Below are 25635 nucleotides of genomic sequence, written 5' to 3' on the forward strand. Positions count from 1 at the left end.
TCCAAGATACCACCATTCCATGAGCTAATCTTGGATTAAGCACACAATTTTACCACGTACAGGTGTGCACGCGTCACGCAGTTTCATGACTACTCCATCACTCACGCCAGGGCCTTGTATATTGTGCATATCACAATTAGAGTTTGCTTGATACATCATGGCTTCCTTTTGCAGTTACAATATGTTTTGGGTTTTTTTTTTGCCTCTTTCTCCAAACCTGCAAATCAAGCATCTTACTTAAATCTCCTATGCTGTCACATCCAAGGTCAACCACACACTATCAGTCCTAATCCACTACTCCACGTCTAAACCTTCCATTAAGATGGAGATACATCATGGCTTCCTTCGCTGGTCTTTCTGTCACAAAGCGCTGCATCAGCAGCTTCAAGCTCTTACACCCCAGTCTACATCACTAAGTGATGGGGCCACGGCTAATCCTCAGCGCAGTTACATATATACCGTATTTTTCGCTCCATAAGACGCACCTCACCATAAGACGCACCTAGTTTTTAGAGGAAGAAACCCAGAAAAAAAATATTCTGAACAAACTGTCCCATAGTGTTTCTTACTATGGGACAGTTTGTACAGAATATTTTTTTTCTCCCCTGTCCCATAGTGTCCCCCCCTTCCATAGTCTTCTCCTCTCTCCCATAGTCTTCACTCACCCCCTCCCCATAGTCTTCACCCACCCCCTCCCCATAGACTTCATCCACTCCCTCCCCATAGACTTCACCCACCCCCTCCCCATAGACTTCACCCACCCCCTCCCCATAGACTTCACCCACCCCCTCCCCATAGACTTCACCCACCCCCTCCCCATAGACTTCACCCACCCCCTCCCCATAGACTTCACCCACCCCCTCCCCATAGACTTCACCCACCCCCTCCCCATAGACTTCACCCACCCCCTCCCCATAGACTTCATCCCCCCCTCCCCATAGACTTCAATCCCCCCTTCCCCATAGACTTCAATCCCCCCTTCCCCATAGACTTCATCCCCCCCCTCCCCATAGACTTCATCCCCCCCCTCCCCATAGACTTCATCCCCCCCCTCCCCATAGACTTCATCCCCCCCCTCCCCATAGACTTCCATCCCCCCCTCCCCATAGACTTCCATCCCCCCCTCCCCATAGACTTCCATCCCCCCCCTCCCCATAGACTTCATCCCCCTCCCTCCCCATAGACTTCATCCCCCTCCCTCCCCATAGACTTCATCCCCCTCCCTCCCCATAGACTTCATCCCCCTCCCTCCCCATAGACTTCATCCCCCTCCCTCCCCATAGACTTCATCCCCCTCCCATACTGTCCCCCTCCCCTTGTCCTATAATTACTTACCTGTCTTGCAGCGTTGGCCGGCAGCACAGGGCGCACCGCGGTAGTGGAACTTGAATTTCATGTTCCGGTTTCCGGCGGGACTGAAAGGAAGTGCGCACTCAGCTTGTGCGCACTTCCTTTCAGTCCCGCCGGAAACCGGAACATGAAATTCAAGTTCCACTACCGCGGTGCGCCCTGTGCTGCCGGCCAACGCTGCAAGACAGGTAAGTAAAGCATCATATTCGCTCCATAAGACGCACAGACATTTCCCCTCACTTTTGAGGGGAAAAAAAGTGCGTCTTATGGAGCGAAAAATACGGTACCTCAATCAGAGTATAAGCTCCTTACAAGCTTTCAATACCCACGCTGTATTTAACTTGCATAAAGTGTGTTTTCTTTGATTCCTCTTTTTGCCCTCTTTTACAGGCCTACTCGTACGTTGGTTTGGGCACACCTAATCCAACTTTGCTTCTCCTTCTACATTCCATTACGTATTAGATAAATTCCGAGCACAAATACATATATATATATATACAGGGAGTGCAGAATTATTAGGCAAGTTGTATTTTTGAGGATTAATTTTATTATTGAACAACAACCATGTTCTCAATGAACCCAAAAAACTCATTAATATCAAAGCTGAATATTTTTGGAAGTAGTTTTTAGTTTGTTTTTAGTTTTAGCTATTTTAGGGGGATATCTGTGTGTGCAGGTGACTATTACTGTGCATAATTATTAGGCAACTTAACAAAAAACAAATCTATACCCATTTCAATTATTTATTTTTACCAGTGAAACCAATATAACATCTCAACATTCACAAATATACATTTCTGACATTCAAAAACATAACAAAAACAAATCAGTGACCAATATAGCCACCTTTCTTTGCAAGGACACTCACAAGCCTGCCATCCATGGATTCTGTCAGTGTTTTGATCTGTTCACCATCAACATTGCGTGCAGCAGCAACCACAGCCTCCCAGACACTGTTCAGAGAGGTGTACTGTTTTTCCTCCTTGTAAATCTCACATTTGATGATGGACCACAGGTTCTCAGTGTGGTTCAGATCAGGTGAACAAGGAGGCCATGTCATTAGATTTTCTTCTTTTATACCCTTTCTTGCCAGCCACGCTGTGGAGTACTTGGACGCGTGTGATGGAGCATTGTCCTGCATGAAAATTATGTTTTTCTTGAAGGATGCAGACTTCTTCCTGTACCACTGCTTGAAGAAGGTGTCTTCCAGAAACTGGGAGTTTAGCTTGACTCCATCCTCAACCCGAAAAGGCCCCACAAGCTCATCTTTGATGATACCAGCCCAAACCAGTACTCCACCTCCACCTTGCTGGCGTCTGAGTCAGACTGGAGCTCTCTGCCCTTTACCAATCCATCCATCTGGCCCATCAAGACTCACTCTCATTTCATCAGTCCATAAAACCTTAGAAAAATCAGTCTTGAGATATTTCTTGGCCCAGTCTTGACGTTTCAGCTTGTGTGTCTTGTTCAGTGGTGGTCGTCTTTCAGCCTTTCTTACCTTGGCCATGTCTCTGAGTATTGCACACCTTGTGCTTTCGGGCACTCCAGTGACGTTGCAGCTCTGAAATATGGCCAAACTGGTGGCAAGTGGCATCTTGGCAGCTGCACGCTTGACTTTTCTCAGTTCATGGGCAGTTATTTTGCGCCTTGGTTTCTCCACACGCTTCTTGCGACCCTGTTGACTATTTTGAATGAAACGCTTGATTGTTCGATGATCACGCTTCAGAAGCTTTGCAATTTTAAGAGTGCTGCATCCCTCTGCAAGATATCTCACTATTTTTGACTTTCTGAGCCTGTCAAGTCCTTCTTTTGACCCTTTTCTACAAAGGAAAGGAAGTTGCCTAATAATTATGCACACCTGATATTAGACCACACCCCTTCTCATTACAGAGATGCACATCACCTAATATGCTTAATTGGTAGTAGGCTTTCGAGCCTATACAGCTTGGAGTAAGACAACATGCATAAAGAAGATGATGTGGTCAAAATACTCATTTGCCTAATAATTCTGCACACAGTGTATTCTTTTTTTGTGTGTGACCATCTTCTTTATATTCTTTTTCCCTTCAATTTCACTCTAGATGTATTTTTAGTAGATTTTCTTTACAAACACTTTCCAAATTGTTGGATCACCGTACCATATGTCTTTCTCAAATTGTATACCTTTCAGTGTTCCACAATTTGATGTAATGCTTCGTTTTCCTTTAAATGTATATTCAAATTTATGCAATTGGCATCACAATCTAGTTCAGGCCAGGCACAGCCAGGGCACAGCCAGGGCACATATTGCTTTGGAGTAAATGAAACAGACATTGGTAAAGATTTATCAAAGTTTCATCTGAAAGTGGTAAAAAGTTATACAGTTTGGTGATTGCCATGGAAATCAGCAGAACCAACTCGATGGACTTGGGACTTATTAGAAGATGCCACTTTAATAAATTTCCTCCATGTTTTTGTTTCTCCACCTCCACAAACTAGATTAATGATGGAAAGGAAAAAGTGACAAGGAACAAAGATGGAGGCACTCCGTTTCAGGATAAAGTAAATACAGCAATACAGATTTGTACATTTAATTTTATTTCTTCAGATCTTGCAAATATGGATTTGTTAAATCTAAGGTATATGTAAATATAATAGTAAGAATGTCACCATGTGCAAATTATCTTTCAACCTTTGCTCCAAACATATTTCCTTCTTAATCTATTGTCATACAGTGGACTTGTCAATTTTGACTTTTTGTAATATCTCCAATGTCAATGACAGGCTGTTGACCTTGTTTTCTTCCAACTCCATACATTCTCGTAATCGTCTAACCACATGCCCACTGCAATTATCTAACCTGTAGTCTTATCATCGCCAAACATTCTCTTTATTAAAAAAATCATCTCACAGCAACTTAACCAGAATCTTCAATTTTCCCTTTTGAATATTACTGTAATAATCTGCCACACATAAAATCCTATTCACTATAGGAGGCTTTGATAGGCTCCACACGCTGTAAATTATATGCAAAACAAAATCCTGCGGAGCATTTTTTGTGAACTGATGCGCTATAGCAGGCTTCTTCAATTATATTATCATCATTCAGTCATACAACTCTGTGCCCACACCTTAAAAAATTCAAACACTAATAAGTATGACTTGTATTCTTTCTGGTTAAATAAATAAAGAAAAGAAATTAATGCACAGAGATGTTCCAGAAGGCTTCACTTTTTAAGGAACACCCTCAAGCACCAGACTCGACAAACAATTTGACCAGTGAGGAGCTCCAGGGCACTCGTGGAACCAAACCCTCTACATGAAGCTGTAGTTATTATGGTGCCTGGAGTGTTCCTTTAAGGGATTTCCTCTATCCAAAATCACACATTAATATAGTCACTGCTTTTGGAAGGGTAACTCTGAGAATATTTTTGTTACATTTTTGCAGGATCCAATTTATAAAGTATTAGTACCTGAATATTTAGTGCTGTTCCCATGAGTGCACATATTTCTGTCTTTGGAACTACCCCGAACATTATTTCATATGACATTAAATACATTGTATCACCTCCTTATGTCAGATCTACAGCTCATTCAAATTCTAATTTTGTGCCCAGAAGTGGTTAAATGTTAAAATCGGAAACAATATATTTGTTGCTCAGTCGTGAAAGGTATAACATTGATTCATGGCTTGTGGTATTTTTATTTTTTTTGCTTACATCCATCTGTTGTAGGGTGCCTGATTACGAAAGCAACATTCAAGCGCATGAATGGTTGTGTATTTCGAGAAGCACAGCCAGCTGTTATATTTTAGCCCAACTAATGTGTGCTACTACCTTCGTATTGCAAAGCCAGTCCAGTTCTCCTAACACATTAATTTTTCATGAACACTTGCGTGTCTTATAACTGTCTACATTGTGATCAATCATTTATATAGAAAAAAACATAGTTTACGATTTGGCATGTGGCATGTACTTCTTAAAGGACAGTATCTGGCCAGTAATTCTATGTTAAGTAAACTAGTGATTGGAGGCAGAGGGATTTTGGAAACCGTGAGCTTCGAACATGTGCCTAAGTGTTTTATTTTTAGATAAACTAAGCACTGAACTATATAAATGTTTCACATTATTGTATTATCTTACTAAGAGTTGTTAACTGTGCGTTAGCTGCATCTGTGTTGAAGTCAGTGGTGGAACTACCATGGACGCAGGGGTCGCAACTGCAACTGGGCCCGTCACTGCAGGGGGCCCGGCCGCACGGTCGACCCCTGCGACCATGGGCCACCCACATCACTTCCATGGTTACCTGGAGACTGGGAGAAGGGGAGCACACAGCACAGTGCTCTCCTCCAGTCGGTCACTGTGTGTAGCGTGGCCGAGCAGGTGCACAGTCTGACAGGAAGTGCTCATTGAGAGAGCACTTCCTGGCAGACCGGGAACCGTTACCATCGAGCAGGTAAGGAGGGGAGGGGGAAAAGAATCATGGGGGGTAGGGGAGAGGGCGGAAGAGAGCATCATGGAGGGGCTGGGTAGGGGGGAGAGCATGATAGAGCGGCAGTGGAGGAGGGAGAGCATGATGGAGGGGCAGGGGAGGGGGGAGAGCATGATGGAGGGGCAGGAGAGGGGGGAGTGCATGATGGAGGGGCAGGGGAGGGGAGAGAGCATGATTATTATTATTATTATTATGTTATTTATATAGCGCCATCAAATTCCGCAGCGCTTTACAATGGGTGGACGAACAGACTTGTAGTTGTAACCAGATAAGTTGGACACACAGGAACAGAGGGGTTGAGGGCCCTGCTCAATGAGCTTACATGCTAGAGGGAGTGGGGTAAAATGACACAAAAAGGTAAGGATAGTATTAGACTAGTGACAATTGCAGAAGAGGAATCAGTCAGGAGCTATTAACAGTGTAATTGATACGGTTTTATGAAGAAGTGGGTTTTTAACGATTTTTTGAAGGAGTGGAGACTGGGTGAGCATCTAACAGAGGGGGGAAGCGAGTTCCACAGGAACAGTGCAGCCCTCGAGAAATCTTTATGACGAGCATCAGAGGTGGGAGTACGGACAGAAGATAGACGTAAGGGCCTAGACGGGACATACTTGTGTATAAGGGAGGATAGATAGGTGGGAGGAGCATTATGTAGCGATTTGAAAGCAAGAACCAGAATTTTAAATTGAGCTCTATATTTTATAGGAAGCCAATCTAGGGACTGACAGAATGGTGAGGCATGGGAGGTGCGGGCGGACAGGAAGATGAGCCTCGCTGCTGCATTCATTATATACTGTAACGGCGCAAGTTGGGACCACGTAAGACCACTGAGAAGCGGATTACAGTAGTCAAGGCGAGAAAGGACAGTGGAATGGACCAACACCTTAGTCGCATCTGGCGTTAAGTAGGGGCGGATGAGCGCAATGTTTTTGAGATGGAAATGACAGGATTTGGCGATAGATTGAACATGAGGCTTGAAGAAGAGGTCAGAGTCAAAGAGAACACCTAGGCAGCGAGCCTGCGTGGTGGAGCTGATGGTAGCACCATTGACTTTTAGGGGCAGGGGAGGTGAGAGAGCATGACGATGGAGGAGCAGGGGAGGGGAGAGAGCATGACAATGGAGGAGCAGGGGAGGGGAAAGAGCATGATGGAGAGGCAAGAGAGGGAGGAAAGCATGATGGAGTGGCTGGGGATAGAGAGAGCATAACGGAGCAGCTGAGGGGAGAGTGAGCATGATGGAGGGGCAGGGGATGGGGGAGAGCATGATGGAGGGGAAAGATCACAATGAAGGGCAGGGGAGAAAGCATGATGGAGGGGCAGGGGAGTGGAGAGAGCATGATGGAGGGGCAGGGGAAGGGAGAGAGCATGATGGAGGGGCAGGGGAAGGGAGAGAGCATGATGGAGGGGAAGGGGAGGGAAAAGAGCATGATGGATGGGGGAAGGGATAGAGCATGATGGAGGGGAGAGAGCATGATGGAGGGGTGGGGGAGGGGAGAGAGCATGATGGTGGGGCAGGGGAGGGGAGAGAGCATGATGGATGGGCTGGAAAGGGGGGCATCATGGAGGGGCTAGGGAGGGGTAGAGCTTCATGGAGGGACTGGGGAAGGGGGTGTGCATCATGGAGGGGCAGGGGAGGCAGGTGAGCATGATGGAGGGGCTTGGGAGAGAATCATGGAGGGGCAGAGGAGGGGGGAGAGATCATGGAGGGGCTGGGGAGGGGGAGAGACTCATAGATGGGCTAAGGGGTAGGAATGAGACACATGGAGGGGTGATGAGACATGTGGAGAGACTGGGTGGGAGAATGAGACATGTGGAGGGACTCAGGGGGAGAATGAGACATGTGGAGGGGCAGGGTGGGGAATGAAACACATGGAGAGGCTAAGGGGGAAGAATGAGACACGGGGAGGAAAGAGGCACTTGGGGTGGGGGGGGGAGGGCAGGGCAATTTTTGCACCGGGGACCAGTGGTTTCTAGTTACGCCTCTGGTTAAGGTAGTGTAAATACAATCATTACTGATCAGTTGTGTTGGCCAAGTGTATCTCCAAGGAGGTAATATTTGGCTTCAAATGTCTTTATTTAAATCATAAATTACATAATTACTTACTACTAGTTAATGGAAAACAAACTTGCATTATGCATACAGGAAGTGACGTCAATCAAAACACTTATTTAATATTTTTGGGATGTCAAGGTATTTGACAGATATGAAATACTCTGAGCATTCGCTCTCGGGCCATTAAAGACCACAGTAGTGTAGATGCTGCCAGGAGTCTTGTTTTTAATTACCTGCAGTTTACCAAAATATTAAATTAAAAGTAAAAAATGTGTTACATTAGACATAGATTCATGCATAAATCCTTCGGGAACTAAACTCAATTTAAACCGCATATCGGGCCATACTAATTATATGAAATATCAAACGCAGAGTTGTGAAATACATTTTCCCTTTTAAAGTCTTACTAACTTTAGTTTGCATATTAATTCTAAACTCTAAATGTAGGTTTTAATAGAACAGATGAAAATAATAAGGCTTTTATGCTGTAAAAATTTTAGAATCCAGTCTGTTAATGGAATATGAAAGGCAAAGTGCCTGAGTTGAAGTCAAAATGACAGCAATTAATTGACTCACCTGAGCCTCAACACGGATTTCCTTTTAAACCTGTCCTGTAAAGGTCACAGTAGATTATAGTAAAAAAAGAGTGCTGTAAAGTATGTGTACTCCAGAACCATGCTTTTACACAGCAGGAATACTTAGGAATGCATACTTGATGTTTTTGTATCTATCTGGTTACTTGTTACTTTCTCATCCAGCTTTTAAATCATGAAAAGTTGGCGCTTAATGGAGAATTAACATACCTGCACTTGATGTAAAGCTAACGCATTACTGGATTTGTATAACTTAACTTCCTATAGAATAGGAATGTTATTGAATAGGGGTGCTGGAGTTACATTGGCAACCAAATATTATGTAGAACTCTTCCTTCTGAAGGATTCTGCAGATTATAAAATAGTGAATAGGGAATACATTCAATTATATTTTTGTAAAGAAAGAAAGAAAAAAGATGCAGCTTTGGTTGTATATACAAAACAATAAAACAGAAATTATATATATTTTTTCTGTCCTTTAAATGCCAGTGAATTATGTGACAGTAATAGGATTTACTCTGTTATCACATCTAAATTGCAAGGCTCTTATAAGTCACATCCATACATTTATACATCTGTCTGCCTATTCAGTTTGCAAACTCGGTGAATGGTAAGCATTGTTGAACTGCTAAAGAGAATTAGAATTTGGTGTATATAATCAGATTTTTTTTCTTAGCAGTTTGTCTCTTTGTTTGATAACCCTGCATGTCATCTGAATTCATTTGTCCAAAACAAAAGTGTGTAAATGTATTATATAATGTATTGAAAGAGTAATGGAAGCACTTAAAAAATGGCACCAAAATTCAGTAATGATTTAACCCCTTAAAGACACATGATGGAAATATTCTGCCATGATTCCCTTTTATTCCAGAAGTCGTGTCCTTAAGGGGATAAGTAAATACAATCATAATGAAAAAAAAGTTTTCAACAAGTAATACAATATAAACAAAAGTACTGTTATTATTTATTTATTTATTTATAAAATATTTTACCAGGAAAGATACATTGAGATTTCTCTCATTTTCAAGTATGTCCTGGGTCAACACATAATTGCATTGTTACAGTTAGTGTACAATAAAATACAAAAACAATATTAATACACAATAAATACAAAATGTAACATAGAACAGGTAGGAAATATAAAATCAACCATGACAGGTGCATTCTGTTTTGAGGTATGTAGAGAGGGATCTCTTAAAGGACTTTAGGCTTAGGGAAGATTTTAAATTGTGCGGGAGGTCGTTCCACAAATGTGGTGCTCTGTAGGAGAAGGAGGATCGGGCTGCTTTCTTTTTGTATTGAGGTAGACTAAGTAAAGTGTTGGTACTGGATCGGAGGTTATAGGAAGTGGGAACAGCCGGGGAAAGCATTGTGTTCAGGTAGGGTGGGAGTTTCCCAGAAAAGCTCTGAAACACAAGGCTGGAAAGATGAAGGGTGCGTCTGGATTCCAGCGACAGCCAGTTTAGCTCTTTTAGCATGACACAATGATGAGTCCTGTAATTACATTGTAGCACAAATCAGCAGAACGAGTTATGCAATGTGTTGAGTTTATTAATGTGGGATTGCGATGCAGATGCATATACTACATCCCCATAATCAATGATTGGCATCAGCATTTGCTGTACAATCTTTTCCTTTACTGAAGGGCTTAGGCAGGATTTGTTTCTGTGCAGGGCACCTAGTTTTGGATAAAGTTTAGATGCAAGCTTTTCTCTGTGCAGGCCAAAAGATAGATTGGGGTCTAACAACATACCCAAGTATTTGAAAGAGTGGACTGCGGTCAGTGTGCCATTTGCATTTGTTTTGATGGATAGGTGGGAATTGTGTAATTTGTGTAATTTAGGTACTGTTCCAAAGATCATTGTGACAGTTTTGTCAGTGTTCAGGAAGAGGTTTTTTTTTTGCGATCCACTTTTCTACCTCTGTAAACTGGTCTTGGAGCACAGCCTCAAGCTGCGGTAGATCGGAATTACTCACATAGATTACCGTGTCATCTGCGTACATGTGTACATTTGAGGATTTGCAGACATTAGGCAGATCATTTATAAATAATTTAAATAGTAGGGGGCCTAGAATGGAACCTTGGGGAACACCACACGTGACTGGGAGAGTCTGTTTTGTGCATATATTTCGCCATTGTCTATACGAACAGTGATCATTCATAGAGCCAGTACGCTTAAACTTTGACCACAAAGAATCCCGAAACTGGTACATTTGGATGAGGTCAGCTGTGATCCAGTTCATATGTGCTCCTTTTACCCTCAACTTACGCAGCGGGGCATGCAAATTCCAAATTTCCAAGTTCAGACTGAAAGAATTCAACAGAACAGTCTAGATCTGGGATAATGTTTAATCTGTGCCATGGGAGGTTCTTGATGTCCTTTAGAAAGGATTCAAGATTACATTTTTTGAAGGACCTAGTTATTTTAACCTTGGGAGAGGATTTAATAGCCTTTATTTTGCGCACACAGTACACTAAACAATGATCACTGAAAGTGTTTGGGAGAACACCGGCCTCCTGGATTCTATCAGGAGAAGTGGAGAGAATCCAATCTAGCAGGGTATGGTTATGGCTTTTAATGTTTATGCGAGTTGGGGAGGAGATTAATTGCGTTAGCTGCAAAGTCTTAAACAGCGTGCAAGAACTATTATTTTTTGGATTCAGCAAATCAAAATTAAAATCTCCAAAGACCAACAGTTCACTTTTAGGGTTTTGAGCTATGGTTTCACTAAGGAGATGGGCTATGTCAGAAAGGGAATGCACAGGGGAGCTAGGTGGGCGGTAGATTCCTGCAACAATGATTGATTTACTGCATGGGATCTCAATTGTGCCAGAAAGGAAATCAAAGGTGGCAGGAGGACTAAGGTTTTTTAAAGGGGTAAACTTTATGGAATTGTCAACATAAATAACAATGCCTCGTCCTCTCTTTGCTCTGTCATTTCTAAAACATGAATACCCCTGTATTGCAATGGCGGTGTCTGGTATTTTAGTCGTTAACCAAGATTCAGAGAGCACAATGATTTTTGGTTTGTAATGGAGTAAACTACGGACGTTGCAGTGCACAAAAGAGAGCCCTTGAGATTAGGACTAGAATTAGCTGGGGGACCAGGGTTAGACTCCACATCATTTGCAAGGGCAAGTAACATAAGGAATAGGAATTTAGACATAATTTTTGTTTGGCCATATAGTGAATGGGATACTTTATAATTGTGTGAGGTGGGGGTAGGAGGGCTATTTTTTAGAACTCTCCACCAGCACTCAGCAGATAAGTTACAGGAACAGAGCAGGCCATGGTGTATGATAATTTGTTTTCCAGTTTGAGGTGTGTGCTTATGCTGGTAGTGGTGTGAACAAAATTGGATTGAAAAAAGGGTTATTAAGAGTATCAGTATGGTTATATTTGGATTCATGTTAGTGGTATGAGGTGTGTATTTGAAAATGAAACAGAATTCGTGAAAAACTAAAATTAAATAAAAGTATATAGTATTTGTGTGTGATATATCTATTTGTAGGAAGAGAGGGTATGTGTTCTATGGGGTTAAGAGATTGGAAGGGTGTGCTGATCAGTGTTTGCACCTGTCATTTCAGGAGATTGAAAGTTGTGTGGCAGACTATCTATAAATGAGGAATTAAGCATGGGGTGGGTGGGCGAGGGGTAGGGTGGGAGGGAAATCAGTCTTCCAGAAGGCTACCTGTTTCAAATGGCCATGGAACAGCTGATGGAGCTCTGAGTTCTATGCTGGACTGGGTATGTTTAAAAATCAGACTGTGGGCGAGAGATGTATATTCGGGTCAGATGGGCTAAGAGATGGGGGGGGGTGCATAGATGGACATTTGATGTAAGGTCATTTAAGGAAAAACAAAAGCTTTTTCTGTAGTATTGAAACACAAAGTAAACATTTGTACTTATGTTTTACTCCGTAATGTATGATCTTTTTGTGGCGATGAACTAACCTCGTGCTGAATAACAAATCCAATTTTTCTTGTTTGTATCTATATATTATGCAATGTGATAGCTACAATTAATTAATAAAGAAATATTTCTCAAGGTTCCCAACACAAACAAGACAAACTGCTTACACACATATATGCATTCCTAGGCACATTCACCTATACACACAACAAAATACTCACTTGTACTCACTTCCTCCCCTGGGGTCCCTGACAGACCCAGCGCCACCACACCGACTGCACCAGCGGTAATTCCGCCACTGCACACATGCTTATCCACACACACTGACACAAAAATATTTAAATACAGTTCAGATTCATCTACACATTTGCATCAGGAGGATTGCTTCCCAGGAGTCGGATAGGGATCAGGCTACCGCAGTGCAAGGACAGTGTTCACTCACTTGGCTACTTTCATGTACTGGCAGGATGTTATATGACATTACTTCCCCCAGTGCTGCTGCACAGGCAGGTAAGGTGCCTGATTCACTACCAATCCATCAATCCATAATGTGGTCCAGTTAGAGTAGACTTTTATATCTCTCCATATGGAACATATAGCATTACCGGGACACAGTGCTTTATGGCTGATGGCCATAGAATTTAAAAAAATACTCTGTATATAAGACCGTAAGGATATGATAAAAGAGGGGACATTCCATGGTCATGAGAACCAGTTTGTTTTAATGGATGATGTATAAGTCGGACAAACCCTGATGATTCAGTGTTGTTAGAAAAGTTCCAAGTGATTTATCTACAGAAGTCACTATTAAAGTCTATGTAATATCTTGTAGATAAGTGGTTTGGAAATTTTTCTAACAGTATTAAATCATTTGGAAAGCTTATTAAATGGGGGCCTAAGTTGGTAAGTTCATAGTAACAAGAACTGAGATAGAAGAAGAATGTAAGCTTACACTAAGAAGCAAATATCCAATGGCCTAGATTTATGGCGTGGTTTAGAGCTGAAAATGTTGTTTATTTTTAAATGTTGTGCATTAAGAATTCTAATAGCTCATATCAACAAACTTGTACGAGTAAGTATCTAAAATAATAACCACATTTCAAAAATTGTAACAAGACATATTGATGCCAAATATAAATATTAACACAGGAAACACACAATGCTGGAATCTCATGCAAAGAAAATACATGACCCAGTGATGCACAATTGTGATATAAATCCATAATAAGTGCCAAGAAACTTCATAATGGAATTAAATTGACATATTGAGTTGCCTGCAAGACCATATGTTTTATTGTATAGTGCAACTATACTTTTATGTTTTATTTGACTATACTATATTTTAAATTATGCAAAATATATATTTCACTTTGAAAATATCATTGTGATTGAAAGAATAGGGTAGTCCACGTTTTCAAACATGGGTAGGAGAGACTCAAGCCCATCAATCTCAAACGTTGCACATTCCGGTGTCTGCTGGCGATCCAAAGGAAGTCAACAAACCCAACTTCAATCAACAAGATGTTACTAGCACTCATATCAAATGTTACATTTTGGAAGTTAAGGATGATATTGTTTATTGGCTTATAACGTGATATATACACATAATTATTTTCTAATTTTGTGTACATTCTGCCAGTCCATGACATACTGGAAACATACTTAAAACATCTTTAAAAAAGAATAATAAAAAAAAAATTCTAAACAAAAAAAAAAACAACCTCTCAATGTAGGATAAAACAGAATATATCTAGACCTATAGAGAAGTAAAAGAAAGCGCTCATAGGGGATTAATCCCCTATGAGCGCTTTCTTTTATTTCTCTATAGGTCTAGATATATTCTGTTTTATCCTATATGTACTGTGAGGATTGAGAGGAATCCTTTTGTTATATCTGACCATAAAAGGAAGTAACTATTCTTTTTATTCTTGTTTTACACTGCACCTGGGTGGTCTAAATTTGTATTTGTGTATTATAATTAACCTCTCAATGTAACCTTCCTGGTAAATATTTTATAAATAATTAGAGGTAGAGAGACCGTTGTTTTGTGCCAAAAACAAAATTACATTGACCGATTTTAAAGATCTCTATGAATAGAGTAGAACAACCAACTAAAGAATAGAGAGAAGAAACAAAAGGGTGAACAATTTAGTAGGTGAACCCTTCTGAAATACAAGTAACCCAGATAAAACGTAACTTTTAATTAATAAAGTGTAAAAAATCAATGTAATGAAAAATAAGAATAAGCAGAGTGGATAACATAAAGAAATAACAGAAAGAAAGAAATAATAAGAATTCAATAATATCACTCTGTGAGTCAGTGGTAGTTGGAAGAGGAAATACTGCAAAAAGTAGAAACAGAATAACAGCAAAAGTAACAAATGTTGCTAGTCTGATAAATAGAGAGGAAGGTAAAAGATAAATGCGGTTTGAATACTAGCAGAACGGCAAGCCGTGCAGGAGATCATATATATATAGGCAGGAGAGAAAGCTAAAAGTGGAGAGACTAGCTTCCCTACTCTGCTGTGCCTCCGAGGGCACCCCTTAAATACTAGTAACCACCTCCCCTCCTCTAAGTAGAGTAAATGCAGGATGTTTAGAAATCACAGGACGAAAACTGGAATAAGGAATAGAAGAAAAAGTGCAAACAAAATAAATAAATATAAAATGATAAATCTTGTATTGGTGGTATAGTCTGAATATATTAAAGTATGTCTTCCCTCATCATAGAAGCCACACCATACAAATATAGGCTTCTTCTCCTGCCTATATATATATGATCTCCTGCACGGCTTGCCGTTCTGCTAGTATTCAAACCGCATTTATCTTTGTCCCTCCTCTCTATTTATTAGACTGGCAACATTTGTTACTTTTGCTAGCAGTTACATTTGCTGTTATTCTGTTTCTACTTTTTGCAGTATTTCCTCTTACTTCTAACTACCACTGACTCACAGAGTGATATTATTGAATTCTTATTATTTCGTTCTTTCTGTTATTTCTTTCCGTTATCCAAATAATAGGGTTATATTTCTTTATTTATTATTTCTTTATTTATTTTTTCCTTATGTGATTTAGGAGTTTTATTAACTCCCATCTAAGCAGAAGCTATATTTACTCTGCTTGTTCTTATTTTTTTATTACATCAATTTTTTTACACTTTATTCATTAAAAGTTAAGTTTTATCTGGGTTACTTGTATTTCAGAAGGGTTCACCTACTAAATTGTTCACCCTTTAGTTTCTTCTCTCTATTATTTAGTTCATTGATCCTGGGGGGTTATCCCCCCCCCCTACCTCAGAGTAACCTGACACCGTCTCCCTGATAGGTTTTGCTCTATCGCTATATTTCACAGAGTAGAACAACCTTTCTAAATAGATAATGCCAAATATGCATTGTTCTTATTGTAAATACCCATTTCCCTAGATGGAAGTGAAATTTCTTTTCAGTGTATTAGAAATGATATATGTAGCACAAACATATTCTGCAACAATGTACAATGGATGGATGAGACAAAAATGATTACATGACAAGTATGACTTACAGGAAGAAGAGGTGGTGTGGACCATGTTCAAAAATAGTTTCAGTGTTTAACTTTTTTGCAGGTCACAGATGTTAGTAAAGGTTCTATACATAATTGTATAATATAATCATATCCTTTTTTTTTTTTTCTTTTAACGTAAATAAGTACAACTTCTCAAGCATACCAGTAGAACTAAATCCCATTTCTGTTATGGAATGGTATGATAAATGGTATAGAAATGTAATCACTAAACACTTACATCTGTGTTGCAAATACCTTGGAATCATAAAAAGCCACAGAGAATTGTTTAATTTTATTAAACATTTCTATTTCTAAATAGTATAACTAACCCCTTAAACATTTTAGCTGTAATGCGAGTTCTTCTTACATAGATAATGTCTGGAATATAACCTTTGGGTGACTGCACACATTTTCCTACAGTGTATGAAACATAAAACCTAAACAAGTTTGAACCTCTTGGGCATCCTTTAAGTCTGTAAAAAAGATTTAGAATATGTGCTTATATATAAACCATCATGGAATATGTTTTTCCACATAAGTGTTTCTAAGTGTTAGAAAAAAAAAAGATCTTTCACACATGTCTACTTATCTGTAATATATTCACTATCTGTATCGATATAAATTTCCACTAACAGTGTACAACAATATCGTAATCGTGGCCTCTATTGCTTGTACAGTGTCTATTTTGTGTGGATAATAAATATGACAATATGTGGGTGTTCACTCATATAATTTACAGATAACTAAACTAAACAAATTAAATTAGTATGCTCATATGCAACAGTTATCTCATACTTGTATTGTTGTATTGTATTTCCTTAGGAATATTAATTGTCACTCTGCAAGTAGTTATTTTTTATTTATTTTTTTAAAGAAAATGTTTTTTGCGTCCTATATTTTCCCGTCATTTTATTCCCCTTTTTTTCATTTTTTTACACATATGAAAAAAGTTTTTGTTATCTCAACATGTTACTTATGTTCTGTCTTTTTTTTTTATTCCCCCCCTTTACTTTTTTCATATGTGTAAAAAAAAAAAAAAAAGAGAGAGAGACTAGTTTTCTTATCTCAACATGATGATAAAATAAATAAAAACAAGTGGCAGAAGAGTTGGCAAGTATACATGAAAATACAAGGAAATGAAAGAAAATGCGAGTGCTACTTTAAATATTCAGATTTTTATCCACCATGGAACATGTAATACTTTAACCATGTATAAAAGTGTATCTCTATGTGCTTATTCACTATGCAACTACTTGTGATGAATTAAAAATCAAATTACAAAAGATAGCCAAGCTATGGCTAAGGAGGTTTTAAATATTGTTTCCTAATCAGCACTTGTTAGTTAAACGCTGCAGTTTGATGTTCAATTCACAATTGGTGTTTAGCAAAAAAAACACATGTATGTCATACTGACATATTGTATTAATGTTTTATACAAACGGTTATGTAGAGAAAGTTCTGTGGAAAAGAAAATGTATTGAGATTAAGAGGGAAAATTATAAACTTTTATTCGATAATTATTTAAGTGTTACCGACGTTCAAGCAGTTTAAAATAGAATGAAAGGTGGGAGCAGAGGAAATTCTAGTTACATAAAAAAGCAGTGTAGTGGTTATGGGGCCATTAGACTTTGGGTACTGTTGCTCGCTGTTTTTGAGCTGTGTAACCAAAACCTGGAGTCCCTAAAGCACTCACTGTTGCTTGCCATATTGATAATGTGGCGGTTCCATTTACACATTAGCAGTGTCAGTTTCAGCCACATTTAACATCACTTAATGGCTATGCATGTTATATGATGGGCTGAACCAATGAATAACATTAAAACTTGGCTAAAATAGATATTGCTGATTAGAAAATAGAAACAAAAACCAAGTTGGGTTCTGAAACCACCTTGAAACAATTATTTGATAAACTTTCACCAACACCCAAGGTCAAACTCTAAAGCATTGTCATTGAAAGATATATATATATATATATATATATATATATATATATATATATATATATATATATATATATATATATATTCTATCTGAACATAATGTGAAATATACACACACACAAACTTTTTAGGTGAAATGGCGCTAGGCAATATGCACATAAAATCCCAGTGCGTCTAAAAACCAAACCCGTGTTTTAGTCACCTAAAAACACTTACATATGAAATTTTAGACAAAAGAAAAGGGGTTTCTGCGCACACTTTGGATGTTTGGATATTTGATGTACTCTTTAGCACATTGTTTAGATGCTGCTCTGCACAGACCTGCTCTCTCTCAGAGAGAGAGAGAGAACAGGTCTGTGCAGAGCAGCATCTAAACAATGTGCTAAAGAGTACATCAAATATCCAAACATCCAAAGTGTGCGCAGAAACCCCTTTTCTTTTGTCTAAAATAATGTGAAATATATTATCACCCAGATGTGATCCAATGAAAACATGTCAATATATATATGTATATATGCAAATGACAGAATACTCAATTCTTTAATATATTTGAAAAAGATAAAAACTTCTATAATGTAAAATGTAGCAACCACACAATTTACATATAGAAGATGTACATATCACTTACAAACACATCACCGCTAAGCAGGCTTTGTGGCCACCCTCGCCCCTCCGGGTAAAAAGCTGACAAGTGAGAAGCCCAGGTCCTCCACTACCTGCCTCCACTAGCGGAATTGCTTTGATCCACTCTTGGAGCAATGGCACTCTCGACTTATAGAATCACAGACACAAAGTCCGATTGGTATCCTATCGACTTCTTTAGAGGTTTAAAAGCCACATCCCCTATTACCGATCTTTATATGCCCACCCAATATTCTTGCAATTGAAAAAAATACAATCAGCTGTGACCACAACTAGAAACATTGCTGTTGGGATCCATTATGGCCAATGCAAAAGTTGTGCATATGCCATAAAGCTTCCAGGTCAAATACAATTAGGGATACCATATTCACCATGTTTTCAGGTAAGCATCTTAAGTATATATATTGATGGGCAGCACAAGACAAGGGCAGCCCTGTAGTATGTAGAATTTAGAAGGTGTATACAATCCTACAGAATATGCATTATACATACTGCAGAGGAAACCCTTTTCATAAATATGACCAAATTATATGTGTCCCCAAATACATGGTGGATATGGTAACCCTAGCTATAACTCAGAAAAGTGTGATTGTTGCATATTACACTATGGAGGTTTTTATATATTTTAAAGTATATTAAAGAATTGAAGAATTTATTATGTAAATAAATGTTACTTATCTACTAAAATAAAAATCTAACTGAGTGCATTCCTCTACGATAATATATATGTATTGGTATGTTTTCATTGTACCATGTATGGGTGATATAAAAATATATTACATTATAGCCATTGTACACTCTATTTTATTTATTTATAAGAATTGAGAAATTAGACCTACTGCATTAGCAATTTTAGGACATTTGTGCCTCAGACACCCCAGTGTTGACCAATAAACCAGAAACTAGGGGACATAGTGGTCATGTACAGTAATAATGCCTAGAATGCACCTTTAAAGGTGCTTAAAAAACAGTTTTGGTATATAAATCATCCCCCTTCAGTCTCCTTGCTCAATTATCTGCCACATAGGAGTTAAATCACTTGGTTAATACATCCCTAGTCATGCCTCCCTGCATGTGACTTTCACAGCCTGCCTAAACACTTCCTGAAACATTCTGCTCAATTTAGAATTTCCTATCTCCTGATAATCTCTCTGATAATAGCCTTTTAGACCTGACTGGAGCATTCTGTGTGTGATTAAAGTTGAATTTACAGCGCATGAGATAAAATCTTCTAAAGCAAGTTAACATCAGATTGAACATAAAACCATGTTTTAATGCTTGCTGTGTTAATCACATGCTGGGGAGGTGTGGCTAGGGTTTCATAAACAGGAATAAACGTGATTTAACTTCTAAAGGGCAGAAATTTGAGCACTGAGAGAGCAGGGGCATTGTCTATACACTAAAATGTATTACTTAATCTAAACTTGTTTTATGCCAAGCTTGCAAGTTTCAAACAGTATTATTCCATAATGCGACCATAACAATAAGATTGAAGAGTATTTTGGGAACTTATATTGATTAAATCGGTTTTCTAGAGCTTTCTACTAAATCTGAGTTCTTGTTTCTCTAGGATCTGGAGAAAGTTTTTGTGGAGTTTAACCACGAGGAGCTGTTGGAATTCTATAACAAGGTGAGGATTGTTCACAAACTGCTTATGTTTTCCATAGATCCATTATTTTTTATTTTTGAACCCTTGCCCTATTTTCTGGTAACTGTGAATTCTAGTGTAATGCACATCTGTTCATCTAAATGACAAAACTAGCAGAGCAATTATTAACATATGTGCTTCTGGAACAACTATTTGTAGCTGGTTCACACCTCAGTGGTAATATGTTATTAATATTAATGTATTAATATGTTATTAAAGTTCCCCTTGTCATTGTTTGATATGGGCTTCAAAAGTAGCACTGACATAGCTAAAGAAAACCAATATTGCCGTAGTCAGCCTAACACCATAACACATGTAATTGTGAGCATTAAAATCTGGCCTTTGGAAGTATTGCACCACTAAAGATCAAATACCATAAGTAATGATGTTCTCCATAAATTAGATTGGTTTGCTTACATATCAATGGAAACGGACAATGGGACCATTTAATTTACTATGTTTTTTCAATGTTGCATGACAATGTTGGAGGCAATTTTGACAAAAGAATAAAAGCAGCTATTATTTGCTACCATATGCTTTTTGATTTGTACATGTAACCTAGCTTTACTTTGGCAGAATAATAAGACTATTCAGAGTAAATTTTGCTAAGTGTTATGGTGCATACTCAAATAATTAATATGATTATGCTGATCACATACTATGTAATTGGTTTAATTGATATTGTCATTAACAAAATCATACACAATGATTTTGTCAACAAGCCACAGAGTCAATTCCATTATGCATGGTGTCACTGAGTTTTCTGCATGTTTAATCCCTATCTAACACAAATGAGGACTTGGACTTTTTATAATGCCTAGAAGATAGTCTGTATGTGCTTTGCTCCAATGCCCTTTCCTTCTTTTCCATTGCAGCCAATGTAATGCATGATGTCATGATGTTGCTGCACCACCAAACCACTAAAGGCAGTGTACAGTTGCAGGATCATAACATTAATGACAGAAAAATGCACTACCATTGTGTGTGCTACAGCTTTCTATTTGCTGGAGTAGAGATTAAAGGGACCCTTCAGATCTTAAAGCACTTTACCTTGCTAAAAAGCTTTATATGTTAAGAGTGTGTCCTGTTATTTTCATTTTACAAAAGTGCAGATTTCTATAGAAATTGACACTTTCATTAATTAAACTGTTTACACACCCTGGCTTTCAAGAAGACGAGGTGATTTTACTTCCTGGTTTGGCTAGTTTAGTGCAGCTAAACTCAAGAGGCAGCAACTGCCCATATCACCTGCTTTGCAAAGACTTCTCATTGAGCTGCATTGGAAAGCCTGTGATTGGACAGTCACCAAAAGTCTGGGCTGGGTTAGTAGGGCAGGGTTTGAAAAAATCTGCAGACAAGACAACTGCAGGTTTTGCAAAAGTTTTTTTCGATATATCTCCAATGAAACAATGCACAGTTAAAAGCATGCATTCTGTCATTTGGGATATATCTACTAACTTGTGATTTTTATTTATTTTGTGTTTGGGCAGTGGAGTGTCCCTTTATTTGCATTACTATGATAGCTATAACCATGTCCGCTTAGTCCTGACAGCTTGCATTTTACTACAAACATTAACCTACATACTTAGCATGTGTACTTTCAATGTTCCACATTAATTATTTTTAGTTAAGTGTAAATATCATATTTATTAAAAAATGCGGATCACTCGAGTTCTGAAAAGGACGCTCTAAGCACCATAATCAATTGTAATGACTATGATGCTAACAGGCTACTGGCACATCCCCCTTTTCTGTGTCAAACATTTTTCCAGAGGTTTTACACAGACAGAGGGATCTGCGAGAGGCTTGTGATCCGGATTCTCGCTCACCATATTATAATTTTTTAAAAGTTATGCGTCTGTACAACATTGTTAGTTTTGAATGGCATTGATCGGGTGAGAGTTTCAAGTCATTGCAGGTACTATAACATTGAAAGCCCCTGCGATCTGCATGTTTTAACTCTTTAAAGTGATTGCTTAAGCAATCCTACAGCAGTTGCGCTTGTAAAAATTAAAATCAGTCTAGCCCTTAAAACAATATTCTATTAAGAAATAAACTCATATTTTGAAGTAGTTGAAGCTTTAGCAGTGATTCAGGTAACATTTGCAAATCCTGACAAGCTTGGTTTTCCATGAGAATAATTTCTGATAAAAAAATACAAATAAATAAAATTCAGTCTGGGTGCCAGATACAATGTAGCCAATGGGTCTGTAATAGGCTCACTGCATTTTGTGACTCAGGGGTAAAAGGTACTTGTGCCTTGTTAAAACTTGCAAATCATGGTTAGCTTGGGGATCTGTATTAGTGTTGCATTTTTACTTTATCCTTTGCCTTTCATTTGTTTTAATTCAATACCTTAGGCTTAGTTTATGAGATCTTCATATGATATACAAGGACAAGTATTCAAGGTTCTTGATACCAATCTGCTATAAAATAGCTAGTGGCGTCAGTGGAGATTTTTGTTATTGGGTTTTACAGGCTTTACCTTTTTAAAGGATATAAAAGATATTTTTCTCTTTTCTGTTGAAAAGTTGTGCTTAATTTCTTTTTACATAGAGCATCAATTTACCTCCCTATGCATAGAAGATTAAGCACAATCAAAGGAGCAAATCTCGTTCTACATCATGGCTCATCCTCTTCTATAGTTCCAAATGAGAAATAGTAATTTGCCATTATACAAAACAGGTGTTCAATTCTCTGAATCCTTGAATATTCATCAAAGCTTCAATTTTAAATGGATTCTTATGAAATAGATATTCTGAGATTCTGTTGTGTTTTTAATAACCCTAGGCAAATATATTTAATATGCATAGTTTCAGACACTGTTCTGTATGTGTAAATAATCTGTATACATGAAATCTTTTCTTCTCCTTTTTTTTTTCTTAATAGCTCGAGACTATCCAAGCACAGCTGGATTCCCTTACGTGATGTCTTAAAGACGGGTTCCTCTGCCGCACTCCTGCCACCTCATTATTTTGTATTGAAGATAGATTGGCAAGCTGTGTTTGCTAAAGGAATCAATGGTCTGCTTCCTGTAAAATTATATGGCTTATCTCCTCTTAGACTAGCAACATTAGCCAAGGGATATCACTGTGAACAATGCCTAGAGCCTAATTGACTTTCTGGTTGAGTTCTGTGATTACAAGGTGCATTATATATTACTTCAATAGTAATACTCAAGATGATTCTGCTCTTCCTTCGGGATTATAAAATATTCTGTATAATGAAATCCGTGTAAACTACACAGTATGGAAGAATATTATATACACTTAAGGGCAATGATCTTATAACCTATAAACAGAATTCTATAGCGGGGTTTTAAACATGTGGTTTAATCAATTGTATTGGGAGCACCACAATTACATACCGGTATATAGAAAAACATACAAAGACATGTTTATTCCACACCTTAACATCTTCAGCGCCACAATTAGTTTGCAGTATTTTCTTAATTTTTGCAAGACCGCTTAATCATTGCAAGTTAAATATATACGGGTTGGTTTTAATATATAAAAAATGTTTAGTAGCTCACTGCATGTCTGCTAATGTAGTAGCTATATAGATTTCCAAATATGGACAGTACTTGCAGATTGTTAAATATTGTGCGTTTATTGCATGAAACGTGATATATAACATATTGATTGACTTGAAAGTCGAAACTGTGGCCGCTTGTTATATAATTTTAAAGATTTGCAAGTGCTGTTCATTTGCTGGGAATCATTAAACTAAATAAAAAAGTATATACGTATAATGTAATATGACTCATCAGAATAGAACTCTTAATATTGTACCGATAAACCAAATGTTTACTTCTGAAATGCAATGATTTTCCCTGAAGGCTAATGTTGTGAAATAAAATGGTGGATTGAAACAATGACTGATCTGTGCTGTGTGAGAATGTATTGTGTAGTATTTCAATGCGCAGTCACATGTATGGATATATCCACAATAAAACTATACTTGGCAGTATATTCTTATTCACACAAGGGTCTAGCCGTTAAAGCACAAGTTATAAGTGAAGGAAACACATGTTCTGCAAAAATACATGATTTACATGATTAAAAGCCAAGTCAAATATAATACATTATATAGCCAAATGTATGTGGTAACCTGACTGCCACACCTATATGAATTTGTTGGACATCCCATTCCAAAACAATGGGCGTTAATATGGAGTTGCTCCTCCCATTTGCAGCTCCTATTTGCAACTCTTGCAACCACCACTCTTTGGGGAATGATTTCCACAGGAACATGCATTATTTCTGTGGGAATCTGTGCCCTTTCACCCATAACTATATGTGTGAGGTCAGACACTGATGTTGTGTGAAAAGGTTTGGCTTGAAACTAGCGTTGCAATTCCTTCCAAATGTTAGGGTTCTGGTGCCAGACACTCATTTTTCTCCATGCCAGACTTGTCAGACCATGACTTCATGGACCTCGCTTTGTGCACACGGGCACAGTCACAAGATAAGACCTTCCTCACTGTTGCCACAAATTGGAATTCATTCAAGTCAACATGACCATTATCCCTCCTCCACCAAACTTTACAGAAGGCATTACGTGTGTGTAATTTCATTGTAAGTATATAATATATGTTCAAAAACAACAAAGAAAATTTCCAGATTTATCAGGTGTCTATCCCTTTAAACCCTCAATTTTCATGAGTGTAGCGCTAAGTATAAATATAAGAATATGTGAATATACGTATATAGTGCTGAAGGGCACTTACCCTCTATATCATACTTGTATTTCCATGTATATATATAGAGAAAAAAGAAATATATACAAATAATAGTGCAATATGCCAGAAAAAATAGTATTAAAATTGTTTGTGTGAGTTATAATATAAATACACTCACATTTTTTAGAGCCTTTTACAGTTGTAAGGCTCTAAACTTCCAGGCGTCTGTGTCTTTTGGGTAGACCACACAACCCCTCTCTCACAGCGAAGAAGTGTGTGTTGCTCTCCAAAGTATACAAGAGGAAACAGAGATGATCCAAACTGTGTAGTATTTTAAAATACTGATATATATCAATATAGGTAAAATACAAAAAGTGCTCACCTTATTTAGAGTCTTTTGATAACTGGCTCTAAGTGTATAGGCCCAGTGTCAATTTGTAGGGTGACACTATCCCTTTCAGGATTCACTTGTACAGGATGCAGTAAGTAAAATTAATAAAAACTATATTTATTATCAACATTAAAATGTATACATACTATATGCTAAAAAACAAAAAAATATAAAATCATATGAGGACAATACTAATGTATTAAGTGGTCTAGTATAGGTCCACATGCAGCCAAAACGCGTTTCACCGAAAATCGGCTTCCTCAGTCAGCTTCAAGGTGTCTTCTGTCTTCTGTCTCTTTTAAATCCTTATTTGCCCACCAAAATTCTTCTTTACCAATCCGTGATATTTGGTGTGACGCGGCCAGATATCGTCACGTCACTTCCGGTTCGTTCGTACTACATGTCCCATCGTC

At 38.3% G+C, this 25635-nt stretch overlaps 1 protein-coding gene across 1 annotated transcript in view; it reads left to right on the forward strand.

The window, feature by feature from the left end:
- Window positions 1–24609, forward strand: part of COMMD10 (COMM domain containing 10) — a 392963-nt gene extending 368354 nt beyond the window's left edge. Inside the window, exons 7-8 of the mRNA XM_063456932.1 lie at window positions 20073–20132; window positions 23040–24609. Of these exons, the coding sequence (XP_063313002.1) occupies window positions 20073–20132; window positions 23040–23078 (99 nt within the window). The 3' untranslated portion in view covers window positions 23079–24609. The remainder of the gene's footprint in view (window positions 1–20072; window positions 20133–23039) is intronic.
- The last annotated feature ends 1026 nt before the right edge of the window (window positions 24610–25635 follow it).

The sequence above is a fragment of the Pelobates fuscus genome, chromosome 5 (assembly GCF_036172605.1).
Source record: "Pelobates fuscus isolate aPelFus1 chromosome 5, aPelFus1.pri, whole genome shotgun sequence".
Taxonomy (NCBI): domain Eukaryota; kingdom Metazoa; phylum Chordata; class Amphibia; order Anura; family Pelobatidae; genus Pelobates; species Pelobates fuscus.